Here is a 26024-nt window from a genome sequence, read left to right on the forward strand (position 1 = left end):
AAAAGCTTCACTACTGGGAGAATGCAGCAACACCCAATGACTTTTCATTATTTGTTAATCTGTTTCTGAGTATCCTGTGACCCTCATTATTCCCGGAATATACAGTAGTTGTATAAGACAAAGAAAAAAGAGGAATTAAGTTACGTATTGAGCTGCAGAATTGGACAATAAAAGGAACTGATGTAACTGTAGAGAGGCTGCAAACATTCAGTTTTGTTACTTACTTGCCTGGTGGTTGTTTAAAAATCAGCTTGCTTTTTAGAGGTTTGTCTTATAACTTTAGTTAACGGGTATCTTGTTGTAGACAGTTTCTCTTACAGAAACACTGCAACTATCTACCACCCTATTTCTCTCTAGCCACATCCATTATGCTAGAAATTAAACTTTTTTATTTGACTGTGGAATTTTATCTCCTTGCCTGTGGCTGTTCTAAAGGGTAGGGAATCTCCCTTTGTTGGCTCACTTTCATCTTTACGTGCCTCACAGAAGGGGACATGGAAAGAAGGCAGAAAACAATGCCAGGCTGTTTCATCCAGGCATCAAAATGTTCCTCTTCGGCACAAAGCAATTGGAAGCTTTACAGGAATGATACTCCGTAATTACCTACATTTGCCTGATGATGGGAATTGTTTATTGCTGAATAACTGTGCCTGTTAAAAAGTAAGACATTACAGAAATTGGAGAAGGAATTTTCCTCTTGTTCAAATTATCTTTGTGTTTTGCATATAAAACTTAATAGCTCATTCTGCTGATACAGTAATTTGTAGATCTTGTTGTTTTGACTTTCTACGCTTAGAAAAAAGCTGATTTGCAAGGAACTCCAACTCCAAGGTCCTCTTGATAGCGTTGAGTTGGTGGTGTTTTCCTGACAAATTCCTTTGTTTAGAATGGTATGTTCCGTTTCAACTTGTGTTTCAGAAACCTGAATTTTTACTCTCCAGGAGCTTAATATTTTTAAACCCTTTCCTTACCTTCAATACTCCTGTGCCTTTGTTTCTGGTTGCTAACTCGAAGGCACTGGCACTCAAACACCTAACTTGCCAGGCGACGGGACAGCAGACTGGAGGCTGCTCTTGTGGTCTGTACAGAACAGCTATCGACAGATGTATTATAGTTGATCAAAGTCAGGTTAGCTGGACGGGCTCTGGGCTGGCTCCTAGGCGAGCCCAGAGCCGACGTGTGGCTGCTGGGGGAGATGGGGCGGGGTTTTCACGTGGCCCATTGAGCCCTGAGCTGGTGAGCTCGTTCCCAGCTGAAGGGTGGGGAGGGTCCGGCAAGAAGCGGGGGCGACCGCCGGACGCGCTGCTAGGGGGCACAGGCCAAGGCAGGGGAGGGTCACTCGCTGGGGCGGGGCCGCTCATTAACTCCGCGGAGCCCTGCTCCCCGCCCCAGCTGCGAGGCGGGGGAGGCGAGCGCCGGGCCGGGAAGAAGGGGCGGGGGCGAGGAGCGGCCCGGGAGGGTGTAGCTTTGTCTCCGCCAGTCCAGGCGCAGGGAAGACGCAAACTCGGGCCGGGAGCGCAGCGGGTCCAGCTCAGCCCGGGCAGCAGGCGGCCCCCAGTCCCCGCGCAGGAGGTAAGGGCGGCGCTGCCTGCGGGTGTGGGCTCGGGGGGGCCCAAGTCCTGCGGGACCGGCTGCTCGGGGTCCTGCGCTGCCTCGGGCCCCTCCATGGGGGGCGGGGGAGCGGCCATCGGGGCTGTCCGCGGCTCGGGCTGCCTGGCTGTCCCGGGCTCGGATTGCGCAGGGGCCCGGCGCAAGCTGCCCCCGCTCTCGCCGTCCCTCCCCTCTGCTGAGGGGGCAGTTTGGGGCCCGCTCGGAGATCGACCGTAGCGAGCCCTGCTGTAGGGACGCTCCGAGCCGGGGCAGAGCTGGGCGCAGCCTCCCTGCTCTTTCTCTGCTTCCCACGAGGGGCCCGGGGTGCCCGACCCCGCCCGCCTTTAGCACTCGCTTGCGCCCCCCCTCCCCCCCAGCAGAGACCGCTGGACACAGCGCACAACCTAAGCCACGTGGGACTGCGTGAAACCGACCCAGGCAGTCATCCACCTCCCCCACGTTCCGTCCCCGGGCTCCCCGGCCAGGCAGTGACTCCTCCCCCGAGCGGGGCCCGCTCTGACAGGCGGCCCAGGGCTCCCTAGCCACGTTTCCAGCCGCTTTCTGTGCTGCCTCAGTGGGATGGTTTAAATCTCTAGAGGAATCGGTTTGGACAGTGAAGGCCCAGTTCCTCCCACTAGTGTAAAGAAGAAGCGACTGCATAAGCTGTAAGGCAATAGAGGGGTACACGAGGAAGAGTCGGTCTGTACAACTGTATCTAACGCAACCATTCAGTTCTTTTTCTGCTGCTTGCATCCCTAGTCAAGTAAAGTGGGCTGGTCGGATGGTGTTTCCATTGTGTGACTTCCCGGGGCAAAGACTGGGATCGAGCTGCTTGGAATTTGTGAACTCTAAAAATATGTTTCTCTGAAGTGAAACCAAAATTTCAGGATGCTTAGTAACCCACTTTGCCCAATGTAGCTTCTGCAGTTGCAAAGTGTCTATTTTCTATAGATTTGTACTTTTGCAGAGTTACTCAATTGTTTTTCCTCATCTTTATATTTGTTAGCTCTGGAGCTGTAAGCCTATATTTTTGGGAAGTATTTTAATACTTAGTTACTGCATCTGTTTAAAACTTTTTAATGTTTAGTTGGAAACGTTTAATGCTGGCAAGTGAAATTTTGACATGAGCACTTCTATGGGTTTGTATATACTGAGAGTTACTCTGGATTAACTATTCCTAGGGAATTAATTGGGATTAATGATTCCATCTGAAATTCACACCCTATTCTATGCTGAATTAACTTCCTTGGGTAAACAGTCCCTAAAACTGATGGCAGTGGAACACTCTGTGACAAATGATCAAAAGCGAAAGGGCGTATCTACAAAGGGTAGTGCAGGAAAGCTGAACCAAAAGCATGTGAAACCCCTGGGTGGAAGCTTTCATTCACAAGTGTAGTGGCCTTAATTCACTTTCATTAGTGAACTGAGATCACTTTTCTGAATGAGCGTATCCACACAGGAGTTTAATGCAGATTAACTAATGCATTTTTAAATTCACACCTTCAGTTAATTTTTGCTTAACTTTCCTGAGTGTCCATGTGTAGACAAAAGTAATAGCTTCAGCGCTTAGCCAATTATATTAAAATTCTTTATCCTCCTGGCAAATCCCAAAGTGTTGTGGCCTCTTTGCAGAGTGCCACCCAGATCTGTCTCCAGCTAGGTTTTGGAGGTGGTCTAGCTGGATATTAAAATTAGTAGTTTACAAAGAATTCTCAAATGATCTGTAGCCACGACCACAAATTCTGCCAGATAAGATATAAATTGTTTTTTAAATGTTCAGCTATTTTCTCAAAACCTGTGCCTTTTCATAAGACCTAGTACCATATTTTTATTTTAAAATGACACTGTCACTCCAACATCTAATGTTAAATCTTGTCGGCCTATATCAGAGCCAGTTTTAAGAAACAGTTACAAAATTCTTTAAAAAATTCAAGGGTGAGCATTAATCGTTTCTTTAAAATATTTTTTGCTTGTGAAGTATTATTGAAGAAAAATGGAAGCCAGAATATAATTCCCATTATGTCAATTGTAAAAACGTCTTTCCTAGGATCCTTGATCAGCTTCTGGAAGACTCTTGGCACCATACATGATAGAGCCTTTATTCTCCAATAAACTTTTGAGGAATATGCACTACTTTTAATTTTAAAAATTGCTATGAAAAAATAGGAAAATGGTAAACTAGGAAAAAATCTTATTGTCCAGACAACCAAAAAGTTGGTATGGACAAATGATATCTTTAATTACTTTCTGACCTGAACTTAAAAATTCTGGGTGCAGTGGCGTACCAGTGCAATCTTGCTATAGGGTCAAAATAATGACTTCTTGTCTCCGTTTCCTTGGAGCAGTTGTGTCTCATGCTGTGCTGTGTGGCTAGATCACACACATAATTAGCCAAATGCACTTTCCAAACAACAGCATGGGCTCATTAGTGGAGAAGAGACAGAGTAGCAGTTCTGGTATATTTTGCTACACAAGTACTAGGCAGATCATATCAGGATATTAAGCATGAGGGAAGGACAGTCATTTTTCTTCTAGGACAACCAGATTTGAGATCCCAGTTTGTATTGGACAAGTCGGTTTAGGAGAAAAATTCCTTATTTTTCCTAAGTCATTCTCTTCTGGGTTCTTGCTCACCAAGGAGGGTTGCCCCTATCCTGGTTTTCCAGGATCATCCCCTTTTGAGGTAGCCGTCCCAGGAAATATGTAATGTCCCCGCTTTTTGTACCTAAAAGATAGCAACCCTACCACCCAGTGTACAGATGATTTATTTATTTTTCTTTGTCCCTCAAAGCAGTGTCTGCCTTGGTTCTGAGGTATAGGTTCATGGAAAATATATGCAGTAACAGATTACTCATAGTTTAAATTTTTCATCTAAAAGAAGACACATTAGCAAGATGCTATTGTACACCACTAGTGACAGCTTTGGCTTTTCCTCTGTAACAATACGTTGTATGTACACCTCTACCCCGATATAACGCAACCCGATATAACACGAATTTGGATATAATGCGGTAAAGCAGCGCTCTGGGGGGGCGGGGCTGCGCACTCCGGCGGATCAAAGCAAGTTCGATATAATGCGGTTTTACCTATAACGCAGTAAGATTTTTTTTTTTTTGGCTCCCAAGGATAGCGTTATATCGGGGTAGAGGTGTATTTGAAGATTTTACACTATGCAGTGCTGATGTTTTTATAGGTCTGTTATGGGAACTTGTGCATTGACTGGAAAAAGTTGATAACATAAGGAGTGATGTTGGATACTATCTGTTACCAGAGAGAAGTGACAAAAACAAAATAGCTTAAATCATCTATACTTCAAAAACAAAATAGCCTTGAAAAGCCAGAAAAAAAGTGAGGCCTGTGAAAGAGGCATGTACTGTCAGTAAATACCACAAAGTGCTTTATAGAACTACCATACACATACAAGAAAACTATCACCCATTACTAGAATACACCAGCATGACTAGATGAAATGTGGCAGCTATTGTAACAGAGCCAGCAACCCCAAACAGCTTAGGCACAAGAAGTGAGGAATATGATGCTCAGTTAAAGCAACAGGAGAATGTGTGTGGGCAACCAGTAACTACCCATGTTGGGAGGATGTTCTTGACCAGTTAGTATTTTGGAATCCGTTAAAGGGTAGAAATTATTTTCATTAGATTTTTTTTTAACATATTTTTTCATATTGTATATAAGAACAATCTCTTCTGGCACAATCTCATAGAAAACTTAAATTCATTTCTATTTCTGAAGCTGAATTTCACACAATAAAAGTACAAGTAAATGCTTTTTTCCAGTGGTCTTAACAGAAGTTATTTTTTGGTCCTATTGGATTAATTCTGTGTGAATATAACTTCTTAAAAATTGATATCTTTAAAAGTGATTATGGCAGATTATCTGCTTTATTCTCTTGTCCAGGAAGACACTAGTGTTGCTGTTAATAAAGTTAACTTTTATTTAAAAAATCCCCATTAATGAAAGGTTGCAGTACTTACAGATAGTTGAGAGCGTGAAAAGAAATACACCCCTTTTTGTTTAATAATAATTGGGAATCCTAGAGCATTATGGTTACAGGCTCAAGAATACTAATGCCACTGTGTTGTAAAAATAGCCGTGATTGGGGACAGCTGGTAAAGGTACAGTAAATGTGCAGCTTTTCATTTTAGTCATCAGGGGAACTTTTTGCTTCTATGGTGAAGAGAACAGTAGGCCAGGATTTGGACAGACTCTGAGGCCATGTCTACAGGTGCTGCAGTGCCATAGCTATGCCCCTGTAGAGTGGATGCAGACTATAGCAATAGAAGGGGGTTTTCCGTCACTGTAGGAACACCGCCTTTCTGAGCAATGGTAGTTAGGTTGAAGGAAGCATTCTTCTGTTGACCTGTTTTGCATCTATGCTTCGGTTAGGCTGGTGTAGTTACAGCACTCAGGTGTGGATTTTTTTACACCCCTGAGCACACTACTTATACCGATTTAAGCTTTTAAATGTTGATCAGGCTCAGTACTTACTTGTACTGTTCTGGAAGTTGACTACCTTCCCTTCAGGCGGGATATGAATGCAGACTCATTTCTGCCATGATACCTTGCAACCATGCTATTATTTAATCAACTCAATTCTTGTAGGCAGTTGGGGAAAATCTACAAAACACACATTCCATTATCAAAAACATAGTAGTATGGAGATACGTCCAATCACCTTGGCCCCTTTGCTTTTTCTGTTAATCTTTAGATTGAGCTCTGTGGAGTAGGAACCATCATCTCTCTCTAGCACGATGATGGGGAATACCAGAAACCAATACTGTAGATCTGTTCTTACACTGTAGATACTGTAACATCAGCTGTATCTGAAGTTTTATTTGCTGGTGTCCTGAGGATGGCACATGTGGCATTTCTAAGAAAAGACACTACTGTAAATTCATACTTGGAGCAAATACAAAACCACTTTATTTAATAAGCCTTTCTCTCACAGTTGATTGAAAGAAGAAAACTGACTACTGGTGCCATCCTGAGTGATGTATTTTTGGCATGCTATCATTCTTTCACTGCTGCAGTTTGGTACATTATCCTGTATAACCAAGTTAATATAACCAAGTTAAGGGAGCAAACTTGTGACAGATAGATATAGAATTTCTCTTAAACATTCTTATTTTGCTGAACTCTCCCACAAGAGCAAGTAATCAGGAATGTTTTAGAGAATTTCTTATCCTTGGAAGTGAGTGGAGTTCCATAATTGCCTGATAAATTTGCATGACAAGCCATTGGCATAATTTGCATTACTTGAGAGCTTCTCTAACATAAGCCAAACTTTTAAGCATGAAATATTTTTTATTTGCTCAACTCTTTCTACACTGTGCCAAAATATGTTTAGACATCTTTAACTCATTGAGGAGATCTGGCTTCAGAGATGGGTATGTAGACATAAGGAAAATACTAAAGCAATACTTTAAATTCCTCCTGAATCCTGCCCCAGAAGCTTGAAGAAAGCAAATGGTTTATTTAAAACAAACAAAAACCTTCCACAAAATCGTTGTTCGCGATTTAACACTTAATTCTGCATACTCAATCCAACTTCAAGAGCCATGTGCTAGGATAGTGTCAGCTCTTATGAGCCAAGCAGGGTTGTGCTGAATCAGCAAATTGTCTGGGAGACCTCCAAAGATCATACTTTCTATGGAAGTGGTGTGGTAGCACAGTAGGTGGCAAATCCTCCCACTGTCCCAGTGTTGTGCCAGCAGGCACTGAACTGCGGAAATGACCCTTTTTCATATGACACAATAATAGCAAGTAGCAAGGACCTTTTACATATAAAGATGCCATGGTAACTTTCAGAGGGTGTTTTTTATCACTTATGTTGGCTGAATTCCAATTTGGGTGACTACATTTCTCCCCTGCTGTTTCAATTGGATTAAGATTAAAATTGTAGACAAAAGCAAAGATAATGTTGACATATGCTGTGAAATTGCTGCATTACATGCCAGTGGTGGATGAAAGATCTCTCTCTGTCACTTATTTACTATATGTGAATGCTGTGAGATTTAATGATAAAGGTAAAAAGCCTCTCTAAGTGCAAAGTAACTCATGGATGAAGATGTCTGAACTGGTGACAGAATACTAGTAGATCATTTTAAATTCAAAAGCTTCTTTTTCTGATTGTGGTGCAGCATGTAACACTTACTGTTGTTGTCTGATACAGAACATTAATGCTTCCCAGACTTCATTACTTGTCCCAAATCATGTTGCTCTTTAAGACAGTTGCTTGTGGAAGCGTTGCTTTTCAAAATATCCCCGGGGAAGTCACTTGCCTTAGCTTTCACAGAGCATATTACAAAGCCTTAGTCTGCTTTCTATTTTGGAACCAGAGATTTAATATGAAGGGGCTTGATTCTTGCTCAGGAAAATGTAAACATCAAAAACTAATTCCAGTATCAAGTGAAGTATTAGTATCTGTCTCACTTAGAGCTCCTTGCTTGTAATTGGTTGATGGTTGTTGTGTACATTAAATCAGGTCATGCTGAATATTGTTTGTGTTTCCTCTTGTGAAATACTGGAAAAAGTCAGGTCCAGTTGTGAAATTGTATTTCCTCTTGGCATCCATGCACTGGCCCAGAATCTCCACTGTGTCATGTTTCCATGTGTGCCCCCTTACTAATGTAATTGGCTAATAGACAGCACAGCTTCTGGATTATCAGGGCCAATTTACACTGCCCTGGTATAGATTAGAGTAGTCTGGGAGGTACTAAATTCATGATAGGTGGCAATGGATCTTATGACTTTGTACTAGCTGAGTACAGTCAAAATGCTATCAGCTCTGGCTATACTGAGAATAAGTGAGGGGGTGGTGACTGGGCCAACTACACTGGCTCTGCCCCACCAGAGAGCTTCCCCGGGAGAATTCTCAGCTGGCCAGATCAGGCTACTCTCCATCCCACTTGTGCAGCATGTGTGATTCCTAACTAATGCAAGTGACAGGAGAACTGGACCCACTAAATCTAAAGGGTGGATTTTCCTAGTACACCAAACTTTTATGCCAATGCAACTCAATTGACTTCAAGTAAATCTTAACTTACACCAGTGTTGGTGTAAGGTGAATCAGGCCATAGTGTTTAAACATATATATGCCCCCTCCCTGGTTTGTTTGGGCTTTGTATTTTGGAGTTTGTGTTCCCCACCTCCATTTTACTAAGAGATTATCTTCACTGCTCACGGTTCCTGTGGGGGAAAATTGTACATTAGTTATTTCTGACTCATTCACAATGCCTTTTTGTTTCCTTCTAGTAAAGTTCACCTGGCCACAGCTTTGGTTTCCTTCCAGTTAGGACTTCCTGGCCAGGTGTGTGTAGTTTAAAGATTCCACCAGTGTTCTCGCGGTGTGTTTTTCCTAGATAGGAAATCCCCCTCTCCCCCAAAACAAACAAAACAAAACAGTCCCTCCCACAACTTTCCTTCCTGTTTAACAAATGTGCAATGATCTGCATGGGCCAAATTCTTTTACACCATTATGTGTATTTGAGTTTCTGTGTGATATACCCAGCAAGACACACATTCGTGGGGAGTTCGAGTCTGTGGCTTGCCTTTTTTGATGCAACAAATAAAACATTTAAGCAAAAGTCCACTAGGAGGGCCTGGATATTAAAATATATAAAAATAACTTTTTTGAAGCCTAATGAACAAAAGTATCTTCTTTCCCTGATTTTAAAATTGCACCAGCTTAATCTTAAAATACAGAGAGGGAATTTCAGGATGGCTGGCCCATATTGAATCAAGTACAGTGGTCTGGAGCAGAGGACCGTTGGCTCTAATGGATTTTCAAATGAGAGTTTTCCTTACGGGAAGAACGCTGATTTTACGAAATCTGAAAAAGCAGCGTTTTATGCTCATAGACTTACAGACTGTAAGGTTAGAAGGGTCCATCATGATCAACTAGTCTGACCTTCTGCTCTTGCATTAATGGGAGAATCTTAAATGGATCTGAACACTTCAGGCAGACTATTGGCAGCCTATCCTAGGTACGGCTGAGGTGCCTGTTACTGTTCCCTGCATGCCATAATATGTTGTCTCTTCCAAACCATATAGAAGACACAACATTAAGCACATGCCTCATTTTGCTTTTGTCACTTGTTTTTTGAACTGGCTTGTTTACAAGCATTGCTCTTTACAAACTAGACTGTGTGTATTAAGTTTCACTTGAGCTGCATGTTTGATTAACAAGTGGAATGCACAGACTTCTGTAAAGGAGGTGTGGTCATTCTCTGACTGCTTTCTGAGAAGTGTTTTAAAAAACCAACCGAACAACCCCACAAAGCTGTCAGTTTGAAGCAAAGACATGTAGAAAAGAAATGTAATAAAAATAATTTAATAGAATCAGAATGTTGAATTGGACCTTATTACGGGAGAGCGGGAAACTGTGTATGAAAATTAGTCTTTTCATGAAGAGAGTTTGTTGCTGTTTTCTATTCCCTGCCATCAGCAGCAAGCAAGTCTCTGATCTGTGTTGCTATACCTGAGAGCAACAACAAAATTAATGATCATAGGAGAATATCCTCCTAGCCTTATGTAAAAGGCTTCACTCCAGTTATGCACAGACACAAAGCAAGTTGCATGTCTGCTCTCAAACAGAGGCTAAATATTCTTATACACAGAGACCAATGATTTAAGAAATACAGGCTTTACCTTTTTCTTAATCATCCATATTTTGATAGCAGTGTAATCTTTGATCAAATCAACTTTTACACACTATGGTCCAGTACATCTCTGGTATAACTCCAACAAAATAAGCTGGCATTTTTCCTCTTACCAATGTAATTACAGCAGTAGTTGGTGATTATGACAGTGCCCCTTCAAGATTGATAATTAGTACGTTAAGCTTTATGTATTTTTCTAAAAATACATGACAGAACTAAAAAAAAAAAAACCCCCAAAAAACTTCATAAACCAATTTTTAGTTTGGCTTACAAACACAGCAAGGGGGAGTATCTACATCCAAACATTGTAGCATTGTATTAGTACAAGAGCTGGAAGTGAAATAGTCTATAAACAAATTGTCTCATGACAAGTTAAAGAAGTATGGGCTGGATGAATGGACTATAAGGTGGATAGAAAGCTGGCTAGATTGTCGGGCTCAACGGGTAGTGGTCAATGGCTCCATGTCTAGTTGGCAGCTGGTATCAAGCGGAGTGCCCCAAGGGTCGGTCCTGGGGCCGGTTTTGTTCAGTATCTTCATTAATGATCTGGAGGATGGTGTGGATTGCACTCCTCCTGGGAGGAGTGGTAGATACACTGGAGAGTAGGGATAGGATACAGAGGGACCTAGACAAATTAGAGGATTGGGCCAAAAGAAATCTGATGAGGTTCAACAAGGACAAGTGCAGAGTCCTGCACTTAGGACGGAAGAATCCCATGCACTGCTACAGACTAGGGACTGGCCAGGCAGCAGTTCTGCAGAAAAGAACCTAGGGGTTACAGTGCACGAGAAGCCGGATATGAGTCAACAGTGTGCCTTTGTTGCCAAGAAGGCTAACGACATTTTGGGTTGTATTAGTAGGAGCATTGCCGGCAGATCGAGGGATGTGTTCATTCCCCTCTATTCAGCATTGGTGAGCCCTCATCTGGAGTACTGTGTCCAGTTTTGGGTCCCACACTACAAGAAGGATGTGGAAAAAGTGGAAAGAGTCCAGTGAAGGGCAACAAAAATGATTAGGGGGGGGTGGAGCACATGACTTATGAGGAGAGGCTGAGGGAACTGGGATTGTTTAGTCTCCAGAAGAGAAGAATGAGGGGGGATTTGATAGCTGCTTTCAACTACCTGAAAGGGGGTTCCAAAGAAGATGGATCTAGACTGTTCTCAGTGGTACCAGATGACAGAACAAGGAGTAATGATCTCAAGTTGCAGTGGGGGAGGTTTAGGTTGGATATTAGGAAAAACTTTTTCACTAGGAGGGTGGTGAAGCACTGGAATGGGTTACCTAGGGAGGTGGTGGAATCTCCTTCCTTAGAGGTTTTTAAGGTCAGGCTTGACAAAGCCCTGGCTGGGATGATTTAGTTGGAGATTAGGTCCTGCTTTGAGCAGGGGTTGGACTAGATGACCTCCTGAGGTCCCTTCCAACCCTATGAAATACTGTAACTAGTTGCTGTTTTTAAGTAAAAACACAAACAACCCCCAACCCATAAATAATGGAGACTTTTTTTTTTAAAGGTTGCTTCAATTTTAATATTTTAAAATGTAAAAGACATTTAAAATATAAATATTGGTGTAATCTGACAAAAATCCTTTAGCCATTTATTTGTTCATTAACTTTAAAAAAATAAACAATTCTTCATAAAGAATGTATTATCCTCTTTCCAGCTCTTGAATTGTGTTATCGAATCATCGTAAACCATGTAATTGTTTAAATATATACAGACTGAAACCAGATTGGGAAACCAGCCCAACCAATAATTATGGATTAAAGGTTAAGTCAATGACTCAGTTCTTCCTTTCCACTTCTGACCTGTTCCTCCCCGTCCTGAAACTAAGCCTGTCTCTTTCACCTGTTGGAGACTACAATCAATATTTGTATGTACCTCTGCACTTCCTGATTCCTTTCTTCCTCTCTGCTGTTGGCTTCCCACAGTACACATTTGAGTCCTATCTTCACAGATGATAAAGGGTGCATTTTTTTTCTTTTCCCAGTGAGACTGGCTCTGTCAATTCAGCTAAACATGATTAAGAAGCCCTGGTAAGCTGCAGTGTGCATCTACATAAGGAAAGTTTCTTTACCATGTGTTGGCTAACATGGTTACTAATACATAGTAAAATCTTAGGCCGTGTGTACACTACGGAGACCATACTGGCATGGCTATGTGGGCACAATCCCGTAGCGTAAGCACAGCCTACACCAAGAAAAGGGGTTTTCTGTCAGTGTAGGAACACTGCTTCCCCAAAGAAAGCTAGCTATGCTGATGGAATGCTTATGTCAACATAGCTGTGTCCACACTGGGGGGTTAGGTTGGCATAACTGTGGGTGTGTGGGTGGGTGGGTGGTTCCCCCACACCCTTGACTGATGTACATGTAGCCATGTGGGACTAAGCCCAAGTGTGGACAAGGCAGTTTGTAGTCTTCATGTGTGTTAGCAGGACATGGTAAAAACTAGTCTACCACCGGGCTTTTTAGTGAAGACAAGGCCACAGGCTAATGTTGGAATTAACTGGCCATGTTATATTTTAGGGCTGAGCATAGATTACAGCAGAGCCATTGTTTCAGACATGTTAGGCCTTGTCTTTATGGTTCCTGTGCTACTTAAACTGTATCCATGTTGTGTATCTCTTCCTCCCTCTCTCCCTGAGTGACCAATACCCTTTGCTTTGTCTCCACTAGGATTTTACAACTTAGAACTAGTTCAAGTTACCAACTTAAAAAAAACAAAACCCACACCTTTTCTTAATCAAGATAAATGCATGTAGTTAGTGTTACAAAAACTATGTAGACCAGGCCTTTGTCTCCACTTTAATGAGGATTCAGAGGGCTTTTTAATTGTTAAGCTGACACAATTGAAAAATACTGTGTGTGTGCTTATCGGAGCATACCATTGCTGAGTTTCACTCCACTGTGCACAGGTGCCTTTCAGCCAACTCATAGTTACCAAGTCAAGTTTTATCCTGAGGACTTTTTGTATCTGTTGTAAATCCTTGATAAACTGGGTCTGATGGAAATGTTGCAAGAATCTGGACTTCAGCAATAAATCCTTAGTTAATAAGTTATGGCTCTTTGGGGATAATTTTCCCCTAAAGGTTTTAATGTCTCCAATAGCTAGACAACTAGATTGTGTAACAAGGTGTCTGTGAGGTGTGGCCAGCAGAAGCTCTCGCTTGTTAAAGTCAGCAGTTTCAGGTTAGGATGTGAATTTGAACCCTGTTCTTGGCTTCAGATTGCATGGGTTTATATCCTGGGAACTTGCTTGGAGATTCTGGGCTTGCATGAACTCAAACCTCCAACCTAAACTCATCTGAAAGTACCACCTTATTTAGCGGGAAGGAGAATCATAACTACTCAGGATTTGTCTGGTTTTGAATTGTTTCAGACTGTTCCCACCCACAGATGTATCGTCACCAGGCTTGAGTATGATTATGAAAGTTTCACAACCTCCATTTCATTCTCGTCATGGGAGAGGAGTATCTTTGTGTGTCACTCCCTGGAGTAGGATTTGTCAGTTGGCATTCAGCTGTTTATATTTAATGTAGTAGCTAATCGGAATAAGTGTTAGTTTTAGTTTGAGTGGAGCTACTCATCAGTGTTGTGGTTTAACAGCCTTGCCTACCCCTCAGTTCAGTGACTTTTGTGGTGTGCAGAGAAACACATCTGTAGTGGGAGCCTGTCTGGGTGGAAAGACTTAAAGGGATGCTGCCTCCTCCCCATAAACAATCTTTTCACTCTCCCAAAGGCATAGAGGGATCTGGGCCTGGGGGAAAATGGGCAGGGCTGGGAAGCCGGGGCAGCAGTGAGTAGTTATGATTCCTTAAATACAATTAACAAGAAAAGTTGGGGTAGGTGGATTTTATGCTGCCCTACTAACTCTCCGCTGAGCACTCAGTGATTCATCTCCACCAAGTACCACAGCATACTTGGGTGCAGTGAGTCAGTGGCACTGTGGCCGGGGGAGGGAGACTGCAGACGATTATGGAGGGACAGAGGCCAGAACCTTTGGCCCTTGCCTCCTACCCATGGTTCCATAGATTGGAAGCTGAGGAGAAGTGATAGCTTGCACAAAGGAGCTACAGTTTGTCCATTATTTTGTGCCACTGATTTAAGGGCATATGTGTATAAAATGTATTAAAGTGGAAGGGAACTGTCTGTGCATCAGTGTGAAAGTAGATCCAGTCTTACGTTTAGTCTGTATTCTACTGTTCGAATATTTTTGTATATTCTAGTTTTGGATCACTTAATATAGCTTAATTTGCATACACAACTTAAAAATAGCTCTGTGGGGCACTGTGCTAAACTGATACCTTTCTACTGTCTCCTTTATCCTTTGCCATTTATATAGTCTATTGCCTTTCACCACCACCTTGGCTATCTGAATCATTATATGGAAAGAGCTTTTTTTGAGGACTCGGAGACAGGACTCCCAGTTCTATTTCTACCTTTGCCACCCATTCATCACTGAGCCTGCTTATTTCTTTCAGGTAAGCTAATTTCTCTTTGAATTAAATGAATGCCTCACTTCATATATCCCAACTCTCAGTCCATTAAAATGCTGCTAGAAACTCAAGTCCTGCCTGCTCTGAATGATGCTTAAGATCTCCTGGGACTTCTAAATCGGGGCTTGCTGTGGTGTTTCTGGCCAAAATATCTTCTCCTTTCCAAACTTGGGCAATGTTTTTACTGTTGCCATTCACTCCACAAGTGGGTGAATGTCTGTGATGTGTTATATGTAAATAGCAGTAAAAGCATGTTGAGTTCCAAGATAAGCTATGGTATATAATGTAAAATGTTTTGGATGACTGAGTGGAAACCTAAGTAAAACATTGGGACATCTATCGGGGCATAAAAATTAATCTTTTTATATAAAATATCCTTCTTTAAACTAAATAGGTTGTCATGATTTCAAATAGATTTTAAAAATATAAACCTATGTTAATGCATAATCTTAGTGTAATTTGTTCTTCTAACATTAATCCAATCCACATAGGGTCATCTCTTTTGAGTTCTTCTCCATTCTAGTCTGTTCCTCAGAATCTCTGCAGCAGATCAAATCCTTTCGAATGACATCCATCCATCTAGTTTTAGGTCTTCCAACCCTTCTCTTCTCAGTGTAACAGCCTGTTTTCTATTTATTCTTTGTCTTTTCACATGCCCAAACCATCTAACCCTGGATTCCCTCAATTTTTCTATAATTGGTACCACCTTCACACTTCCCCTAATGTTTGTTCTGAACATGGTCCCTCCTTGTAACCTTAGGCATCTGTCTTAACATTTCCACTGTACTCCAGATCTGATCCTGTCTCTTTCTCAGTGCCCAGTATTCAGAGTCATACCAAAGTGCAGGCCTAATTACTGTCTTGTAAATCTTTCTTTTCAGTTTAATAGGCATTCTTCTACCACTTCTCTCCATTTAGTCCATGCCTTTCTTCTTCTGTTCATAAGTTTGTCATTGAGTTCACCATTATTGTGTACTATGGAGCATAGGTACTTGAACTTCTGTGCTTTGTGGTAATGGCTGCTCCCTCCCTCCTCCTCCCGCCCCCCCCAACTTACTCTCATTGTCTTCCTGCTGCGTATCTATTTATCTATCTATCCTCTCTTTGATTTCTGTTAGTTCTTGTGCCATTTCTTTCAGGTATACACCGGTATCTCTAATTCTTCTTCCCTTTCCTTTTTGCTTTCCCCCTCATGAACTTTGCCAGTGTAAATATTTCTCTCACCCTATATGGTGTGCTATAATCTATTACAATTTAAATAAAGTATTAAGCAGTACATGATTGCTGCTGATCTTTTAAAGAAAGTCAAACCACGGAGCTGGTGGCAGTCACTGACTAAGCACCTGGAACCAGAGTTTGTTGAATCAAGGTCCATGGCTTGGAGCCTCTAGGTGCTATGATACAAGAAAGGAAAGCTGTATAGAGTATCCACAGTCAGGATATTTTAATTTGCTTGTTCACCATATATTTTTATCTTGAGGTTGGTGACATCAAATCTCTTACAAACCTGATCCACTTAATAAAAAAAAAAAAAAAAAAAAAAATCCCTATATTACTTCATCTGAGGAATGTATGGGCTTCTAGATTTCTCACTTTCACCTACCTGACCTACTAAAGACATGTTATGACATGTTATACCACATCCATGTAAAACTGGGCATGCTTTTACTGATATGAGGCCATGTGAACTGGTGAACAGCAACGATAAAGAAAAATCCTAATGTCCAGCTTTCATCTAAGTCAAGCTTAATGAATAAACCCCAAGAAATGTATGCCTATCTTGAGGCTATGAGATTTTGTTCTTTTTATAGTCTGTCCCTTCAAACTTTATTCATATCAATATTTACTACCTTGAAATTTATTTTTGTTGCAGTAGGCAAGCATTAAAAAATGCATTGGTTTAACTAAAGATGTGTGGCTTTTTGTCATTGTTTAATTAAATCTGTTGTTAAAACCACTGCAACATTGTTCGCAACAGTGTGTGGACACTTTTTTAAAAAATGAAGCCCAGTTGCTACAAGGTTTGAATCAAATTGAGTGCGCAGTCAGGGTTTTTCACCATTTTTTTTTACTACATTGTTCTTTTAAACCAAAGCATTTTTAAACTTTAATCCAACTTCGAATATAGACAAGACCCCTGAAAGACTCAAGCAGGAGGAGCAGCTTCTGTTTATGTATCTGAAGCCCCAGTAATGGGCAACAATAAACAGAATAAGAACATAACACTTAAATGGCATTGATGCACATTTACAAATGAAGGAAGAGCGGTTCCTGAGAAACTCCATATGTGAACACTTATTCTGGAATAAGGGGGTCTTGTTCCTGTTTAACTTAACCCACAAAGTGAGTTAAGGGTTTGTTCAATCCAAAACTGGTGTTGATTTTTCTTCTCTCCAGAGAGACTCTTTGTATGCTCTTTTTAGATAATGAGCTTCCCCCCCAAAATATAAATACACCTCTACCCCGATATAACGCGACCCGATATAACACAAATTCAGATAAAACGCGGTAAAGCAGTGCTCCGGGGGGGCGGGGCTGCGCACTCCAGTGGATCAAAGCAAGTTCGATATAACGCGGTAAGATTTTTTTGGCTCCCGAGGACAGCGTTATGTCGAGGTAGAGGTGTAGCTCTTAAAATGTTGTTCTAATTCAGCAGGGTTATATAGGATCTGATTTTAACATGGTTTGAGTTAGTTAATACCTCTCCCCTATCCTTTACCTTCATCCTCGTTTCCCACAATCAAGCTTCTGCTCCCACTTCTGGATTTTGAAGCATTTAAAGTATGTGCAGTTGCTTTAGGCCTTGCTAGGTCTTTAAGAAAAAAGGGAAAATAAAAAAAGATCTTTACATGTCACTGATGTCCTTGAACTTGCCTGCAATGTCTAAGTAGTGCTGAGCACTGGTAGACTGTATCAGTAATCCATGTGACAGCCCAATCTAGTTTGAGCTAAAATGGAATATTGAAAAAGTGCTGTTGAAACTGTTGCCACGAGCTCAGAGTTCTAATTAGCATCTAATCATGGTTTGTATTAATGTCAGCTACTTTATCGATTCCCTCCCCCCCCCCCCCCATTAACATCTGATTATCTGACTCCCCAATTTCAGAGGTAGGAAAGTCTCTTAGCAGCAGTCAGTTGTATGAGGCCATTGGGCTTTCAAATAGTTTTAGGCCCTAATCTAGTAGTGAGCTCCGCACGGGGAGCTTGTTGTGGATTGGGGCCTTAATTTATTCAGAAGGCCCAGAAATTGTCGACTTTTGAAGTGGTCCATATAAAACTTTTTGCGCCCCCCCCCCCCCCAACACAAGTGTAAAATTCTTAAATTATAGCTTGATAGAGCCGAATGAAAAATATTTTGTCCACACAAATATTGGGCAGGCAACGGAAAAATCCTTGGCCACACACAGATGCTACAAAGCCCTGTCTCTCATGACACATTACCAGAGAGGGTGATCATTCTTTCCACTTCTTGAAATCAAATTTAAGTGTTATGCAACTTGGCCTATGGCTAAACTTAAATTACTACAGTACCACAGCTGCAGTGCTTCAGTGTAGACACTCAGTACAGCGACTTGGAACAAGTATAGACTAGAAGGCTGTCATAGCTGGGATGTTTGATCTAATAGACGAGTCTTCAGAAATCTTTGGGAGAAGAGGGACTCTTAAAATTTGTGCTAGTGTAGACAAAGCCTTTTCATTGGCTAAACTGTTTATCGGTTAGGGATGTGGAGGAAACTACCCCCCCCCCCCCCGGATACATGTTTCACCGGCAAAAGGGCCAGTGTGGACAGCACTACGTTGGTGGGAGAGCATCTCCCACCGACATAGCTATCGCTGCTTGCTGAGGGTGGTTTAATTATGCTGGCAGGACTGCATGAAGCGGCCACGCAAGAGGCCTTACAGTTGCAGCAGTGCAGCTGTGCTGCTGTAAGGTCTATATCGGGGTGGGCAAACTACGGGCCGCTTACCGCCCGTCAGATGTTTTTATCCAGCCCTCGATTTCCCGCCAGGCAGCGAGGTCAGGGGCTTGCCCTGCTCTGCCTGCCTAGCGCTCCCCAGCCCCCAATTCCCTTCATGAGCACCATCTTCCAGCCTGCAGAGCCCCACTGCACAGGCACAACTTCACTGCACTGTCTCTGGGATCAGGAACCGCCCTCCCCCTCCCCACATGTGGCAACGCGCCCAATCCCCTCCCAATCTCCTATGGCCCCATCCTAGAGAGCCTCGAAACCGCCCAGGGCTGCGCCTGTCCCAGCTAGGGGTGCCTCTGCCCGTGGCAGTGCCTGGTACAGCCGCCTTGGTGTCATTGCCAGCAGGGCTCCTAGGAGTCCCCGGTACCGCCCCTGTAGAGCACCACATCCCATGAGTCCTCTCTCCCCCCACCATGGTATCATCCCTTATAGAGCCCCCCATTCTACACCCCATAGAGTGCCCCTCCCCCAGGGCCAGCATGAAAAGAAGGGGGTGTGTGTGTGTGTGTGTGTGTGTGTGTGTGTTGGTGTGTACAGGGAAATAATTCCACGTTGATGTCATAAGTTTATTTTTATGACAATTTAATCATTGTTTTCAGTACAAAACCCAAGAGATGGAGATAGGTTGAGTGTAAAAACTCTTTGTTTTGGCAAACAGCAAGTGTGGTAAAATTGAAAACCCTTGAAAGGTCAAGGATCATATTTTAAATGTGATTTTAATGACGCAGCACTGGGGTTGAGTTGAATCCAGTGTGCTAAGCATGTCCTGGGTGGTTGGTTGATAACAGGTGTTGATGGCATGTAGCACCTGGAGGATTTGAGCTCCAAATAAGAGGAGGTGGAGGGGACAGGTTGCTAGCCTGCTATGTTAGTAAAAATGCTGGATCTGCCTCTTACAGCATCTTCAATTAAAAAAGATGGAAGGCTGGGAAAAACTGTAAAATTATTCTGGAAATAGTTTTTTTAGGATGAGGAGAGGCACTGTATAAAAAAAATCTCTAAAGAACAATTTTTAAATCTTTACAAATAAGACAAACAAAAAACCCTGCTCAGACTTATTACTCTGAATAAAATGTTTGTCTGCCAGCCAGCCACCTTCTTACTTGTTATCTGAATGTACCCTGTACTGAAACTTTTATTCCCTGAACAGCTTGTACATTGTCTGTTTTCCAGTTTTGTTTTAGACACAATGTCCGCTCCAGCATCCCATCTGCCAGCTCCCAGTGGCTACCCAATCCCATCAGCACCCCCTACATATGAAGAGACAACAGGAATAAACACTTACCCTCCTTACCCTGCCCCGGAATCTGGGTATGGACCGAACATGAAGAGTATGAATCCTCCTCCGTATCCTTCACAACCTGTTCCAGCTCCTAATCCAAGTAAGTCTGAAATACTGTTCAGTGTTTTATATCTGTAGTTTCCCCTTGGAGACCTAATCAAGATGCCATACAGGCATGTAGCAATCATGATGCAGAGATATTCCTCCTTAGCCACAAGACTTTTCTCACTTCACTCTAGTTCCATGTAATATACATAGTGGATCTCGCATGTTTTCAAGATATCACTTATAACTGCCTCATCTGACTTTCTACTACTTAGAAGCCAGGTTTATTTCTAAATCACGAGATACTGTTCCGTCAATTGCAGTAGTGTGGTTTCCTTATATCTTGTAATTCATAGTGCCCGCAGCACTGAGTGTATTTTAATGCACAGTGTTTTAGTTTAGACATGAAATTTTCTCTTTTTTTAACACCTGGGGTAAACAGCCTTTCTCTTTGTTTGCTCAGTTACAGTTCAGACGGTGTACGTCCAGCAGCCAGTAACATTTTATGATCGCCCAGTTCAGATGTGCTGCCCCTCCTGCAACAAGATGATAGTGACACGTCTCTCGCACACTTCAGGAGCACTGACCTGGCTGTCATGTGGCAGCCTCTGCCTGCTGGGGTATGTTGATAAAACATGTAATGCTCTGATTTGTGATTCTCTCCACGCATGTCATTTCCATAGCTCAAAAAATGGCTGGGGAGCTGATCTCAGAAAGGGGTGGAGCCTACGCCTGCTGGGGCTCTTTCATTACTCTCCCTCGGCCTGAGAAGGAAACTCCCAGTCTTGTTTTTATTAAAATATGAACATAAAACCTTTTAAACAAGCTAATAATGCAGAGATAAGTTTCCACTGAATGTATGTAAAAAAACCCCTCCCACTCTGAACAATCATTCAGAATCCCTTTGACCTTTAACACGAGGGAAGAGAAAATCCTGGGCATAACTGTCAGCAGCTTCAGTAGATTTATGGTCTTTCCATACCTGCTGGGTTTGGTTAGCTACTCTTCCTGTGAATGGGACACCTCAGGGTCTCAATGACTCTCACCTATGCAACCCCTGCAGGGTTCACAAGCCCTGCTTAAAAAACTATGAAGTACAGTGCCAAACTCTGCATTGCTCTACCTAGCGCTGCACTATCCCATTTTCAGTTTGGCAGCTACTGTACATGGGAAGAATGTTACTTGCCATGAATTGAAGGCAGAACAAAGGATGCTGTTTTATCTTTGCAGGTGCGTAGCTGGTTGCTGTTTCATTCCCTTCTGTATTGATGCCCTCCAGGATGTGGATCACTATTGTCCAAGCTGCCAAGCCCTCCTTGGTACCTACAAGCGTTTGTAGGCAATATCAAATATTGAGTGAAGATGGATGTCCAAGATTGTTCAGCACCTTTTCAAGCTCTTTCTGAACTTCATGAAGATCTCTGTGCATTGTCATTGCGAATGGATCAAGATTTATCTCACTGTTGTTTTAATAGTAAGAATCTGCTTAGGGGGACTCAGGATTGGTAAGGGGATATATAGTCTGTCACTTCACAGGCTACTTAGTCAAGTTGGTAGTGACCAAATGTTGTCCCTCTATGGTTTATGCAAAATAGCTGATGCTGTGGGTCCGGTTAATATTAGAAAGTTCCCCGTGTGGATTGGCACCTGTGTCACAGAGACCAAGGTCTGAACTTGCACACAGGCAAACTTACCTTCTTACGCCTAGAAGTGATGCCTCTGGAAAAGTATTGAAGCAGGTTGGCAGGGGACTGCCTGTGATGGTCCTATTCTGTGGCTAAAAAGGACTTCTGGTCTCCAGTGTAGTCAGTTTGATACCTTTTACATGCACTAAAATTCACTTTAAATTTGTTTTTAAAAATTGCCTTTAAAAGAAACAGAACCAAAAATAGCCTGAAGTTTGGCTTTTCCCTTAGGCTGCTTTACCAAATCCAGCCCACTCAGGCTACCATGTCAGATGGCTTCTCAACATGGTCTCCCAGTTTCCTTGCTGTTTGTGAGTTCAGTCAGACCTTTAGCACTGCACAGAGTGTTTTTGTGCAGGATTTTTTTATAAATATATGTATGTGTATTTTTTTTACTGCTGAGTTATAAATCTGTGAAAATAGCTTTCTAATGGAAATGCTGATAGAGCCATGGCTCTATCAGTGTTGTCTTTCCTATAATATAGTTACATGAGCCAAATGGTAAATCCTTAAAACAAAAAAAACCAACACCCTCAGGCCTTTAATTTTATAAAGCTTGGATTCCATCTGCATAAATGTTTTTAAAAAAAAAAATCAAAACAAAATAACTTTTTACTTGCTATTAGTGTAATCTGATCACATCTTTTCATTAAAAAGGTAACTTCTTTTGTTAAGGAGTTTCACTGAGTGAGTGCTAGTTGGATGACTTGTATAGTGATATTTCAAATGAAAGAGAAGTTTCCAAAATGAAATATGGGTAGAATTTCCAGAGACTAATCACGGGAATTGAGGTTTGAGTATCTGAAGGTTGAAGTACTTCTCATGATTGGGGTAGAGCTGTCTGATAGAAACTACAGCCTAACACTGCTCCTTTTGTCAAGTAGAGCATGATTCCACCACTGAAGGTTCAAATGTGTTTGCTGTGATTTGGTTGAATAAGGTCTGTGTGGTTTAAAAAAAAAAAAAAAAAAAAAAATTAGAAGTTGAGTTTAAATATGAGCTATGATTGTAAAGTTGTATTAACCCATGTAAACAATAAATATTGCAACTATAATTCTTTAAAAAAAAAAAAAGTCTCTCTAAATATTTAGAATAGAGGTAACTTTTCCCCCAAAACATTACAACTTTTAACATTGAAATGCAGTTGCTATTGTACTACAGATACATAGCTGACTTTTATTTCTTTATTTTTCTAAACTGATTATGCTTTTTGTGGTTCAATTTGCAAGTGGTTTTAAGAACTTCTATATTTAGAAAAAGTTTCAGGTCTGATATTTAGCTGCACCACAAGAATGTACCATAGTAGCAGCTAACTGGCAACAGAATAATGGAGTTAAAGAGCTGAAACTATCTTATGTACTTTACACTCTCTGCATTTATGGTGTTAGCACACATGTAATACACAATCTGTAGATAGAGGTTACCTTAACTCAAGAAAACCAAAGCTTGATGACAATAGCAATACCCAATAGTGCCAGGAAGCATCAGTAGGGGTGACTTCTGTGGAAAGCAGAAAAGCAGTTTTATGCAAGTATTTAAAGTTTTTGTATTGTAACCTAAATAGAAGATTCTGCTTTCTGTTTTGCAGTTTGACTGTTTTATTTTTTTCTATAAGACTTATTTTCAAAGCTTGCTACATCAGCAGAAGCAACACTACCCTAATAACAAAATATTCTTCTTTTTAAAATATGTGGTTGGGTAAGTTTAATTTTCTGTAGTTTCAGATATGCTGCTTTCCCCAAATATAATCAGTGTCATTATTTTGACTATTTTCACATTTAAAGTAGTTTTTCCTACTGTTTCCCACTGGTACTGGATATATTCACCTATTCTGTGCTGTTTGATTTGCAATATTATACCAATTTATATTAACTCTCTGCACACACGTTGTATTGACTGTAACATGCTAATACTAGAGACCTAGAAGCTTGTCCCATGAGGAACTTGAGCTCCTTGCAGTTCACTGGAGTGTGGGTCAGCTTGCCCCGCAGCATTTTGCAGGATATGGATCTAAAGCTGCAATTCAGTTGTTAAAATATTTGCAAATTCTGCATTTCAGAATTTGCAATCAGGCTATTGATAGATACTTTACACAAACATTAGTTGATCCTAATTTATAACCTTATATGTGACACATCATGCCTTTATTTTATCCACATCTCAAAATATAATTCTTGGCTCAGTGTTTGTTTGTTTTGAGACAGATGGAGCAAAAAAAGCATGTGACACTTCTTATTAACTCTTCATTCATTTGCCTGATAAGAGGCAGATTTAAATTGTACCTCTGTCTTTGGTCACATCACTCCTTTTCCACATAGGCAATCCTGTTTATTCAACAAATGAACAACAGATACATTGTCAAAGAAGTAGTCCCCTAAGTTCCCCTATCCCTACATAGTGACGTCATGGAAAGCCTGAAGTAGTGGCACCACAATATTTACTCATTCTCGCAAGGCACAGAATTTGGGTTTTGTTTAGGGTGCGGTTTGCCACGTCTCTTTTTGTCCTGTCAGAACCGGAATAAGGCTCATTGCGTGGGAGGATTCTCTGAGCTTGATTTAGACTTGCTAAACCCCTGCAAAAGCCATCTACTACCACCTCTATGGCTTTGTTCTGAGTGTTGTTCCTCAGATTCTGTTTCTTGTGTATGTAGAGACGTTTTCAATTGAATGGACCAAAACAATTTTCAGTGTCCAAATAAGTGTATCAAGGAAATGCAGGAAATACTACTGTGTGTGTGTGTGTGTGTGTGTGTGTGTGTGTGTGTGTGTAAAATGCATTTGTGTTTTGGGTTACATTGAAATTACTGTCTGTTTTTATTGCTGAATAGCTTTTACAATAAAATCGTGTTTGGTTTTTGTACAGAGTGACCGTTGTAATGTTATGAAATATTGCATCCGGGGATCTGGCAGGGGTATGAAAATGTGGGCTGGAGAGGTGATTCTTGGGATAAATACATGTATTCCTCAAATGTGGGTGCCTAATTTTAGGTCCCAAGTGGGAACATTTTGGCATTAATCTAGAGAGGTGAGAATGTTTGTTTGTGTTTGGTTGCCCTAAAGAAATTTCCAAAACCCACAACAGTAAATTGACCGGGGTGGGGCCAAGGGGCCATGGCCCATCCACTTTTTGCCACGGGCCTAGCCCCCTGCCCCTCCTCTTCCACCCGGCCAGGCTGGAAGTTGGAGCCTGCTTAGGGTAAGAGCCCGGCCCTCCACCTGCCTGGGGTGGGGGAGCCAGAGAGCAGCCCCCAGCCTGTGTCCCCTGCCCCCTGAACCCCCTGCCCAGGGCAGATGGAGGGTCGCAGCTCTCCACAGCTGCCTGGGAGGTTCTTACCATGGCCTGGCTGCAGCTCTTCAGCCCCAGAGGCCCCGTCCCCAGGCCTGGCCGGAAGCCAGGTTGGGGTAAGAGCCATGCGGGGAGCCGCCACCTGCTCTGGGCAGGACCTGGGGGGGCGGGGACACAGGCCGGGTGCTGCTCTTAGGGGGTGGGGGGCGCCGTGCAGGGGTCCAAACTCCCCCACCTGGCTCTGGCTTCCAGTGTGGCTGGGGCAGGGAGGCCTCGTGCCCCCACACTTTTAGGAAGAATCAGTCACTCCTGAATTGACCTATAATAAAAGCACAGGAGATTCGAACACTGAAGACCTTGAAGGTGGGAAAGCACGGTTGCTCTGGGGAATCTTGGAGGGGACAAAGGGGAAGGCCAGAGGGGCCATTTGCAGGGGCAACGTGCTTTGCTTTTTTTTTGGCAGGCCCTGTGGACCAAGCTGCATGGTTCCCTTCAGGAATTGAACCCTGTGAGCGCATTCAGCCTGGATGGCCATCAGCAATAACCTCAAAAGATAGGAGGGAAACCGCATTAAAAAAAATGATGGCATTGGAGATACAAATGTAATAGGCTTTGCTACTGAGCAGCTGACAAGTTAAATCCGAAGACATTCGAGCCAGAATGGAATTGAACTTGCTGTCTTGCTAAGAGGAACAAAAAGCAAGCAGCTATCAATTGATATGTAAGATACAGATTTGTGGAGTAAAAGCAAACCTATTTTCATAATGGGTAGTCACAGCATCCCTTCTGAAAGCACTTCTCATTACAGGTGGTTGGTTATTGTCTAATCACAGCTCATTCTTCTGAGGCACCATCAACGTGATCTTGTTAACCTACACCAGTTTTAATGTACTTCATATTTGAGCAACAACATCCTGGCAATTTAAAAAGAAAAATCTAAATGATAAATACTTATACACTGGGACACACATTTCTCATGTATAACTTGATTT

At 42.1% G+C, this 26024-nt stretch overlaps 1 protein-coding gene across 3 annotated transcripts; it reads left to right on the forward strand.

The window, feature by feature from the left end:
- The first annotated feature begins 1461 nt into the window (after nt 1-1461).
- On the forward strand, nt 1462-25557 carry LITAF (lipopolysaccharide induced TNF factor). 3 transcript variants are annotated; one of them, XR_010561709.1, is made up of 6 exons: nt 1462-1572; nt 14608-14746; nt 19906-20114; nt 20523-20679; nt 21290-21533; nt 25496-25557. XR_010561709.1 is itself a non-coding variant. In XM_065411735.1 (5 exons), the coding sequence occupies exons 3-5, from the start codon at nt 19922-19924 to the stop codon at nt 21396-21398; spliced, it is 459 nt and encodes a 152-aa protein (XP_065267807.1). In that variant the 5' UTR covers nt 1462-1572; nt 14608-14746; nt 19906-19921; the 3' UTR covers nt 21399-24611. The 3 variants fall into 3 exon arrangements, 2 of the variants coding, with proteins under 2 accessions (XP_065267807.1, XP_065267808.1); XM_065411735.1 differs by lacking the exon at nt 25496-25557 and having other exon boundaries at nt 21290-24611; XM_065411736.1 differs by lacking the exons at nt 14608-14746; nt 25496-25557 and having other exon boundaries at nt 21290-24611.
- Nucleotides 25558-26024: the final 467 nt, after the last annotated feature.

Source organism: Emys orbicularis, chromosome 10 (genome assembly GCF_028017835.1).
Source record: "Emys orbicularis isolate rEmyOrb1 chromosome 10, rEmyOrb1.hap1, whole genome shotgun sequence".
NCBI classification, from domain to species: Eukaryota; Metazoa; Chordata; order Testudines; family Emydidae; genus Emys; species Emys orbicularis.

Excerpts from the sequence above, each read along its gene's own strand:
- LITAF (XM_065411735.1), top strand. The coding sequence starts at position 19,922 with ATGTCCGCTCCAGCATCCCATCTGCCAGCTCCCAGTGGCTACCCAATC. Across the intron at positions 20,115-20,522 it reads TGTTCCAGCTCCTAATCCAA|TTACAGTTCAGACGGTGTAC; the intron begins GTAAGTCTGAAA and ends TTGTTTGCTCAG. Across the intron at positions 20,680-21,289 it reads GGCAGCCTCTGCCTGCTGGG|GTGCGTAGCTGGTTGCTGTT; the intron begins GTATGTTGATAA and ends TTATCTTTGCAG.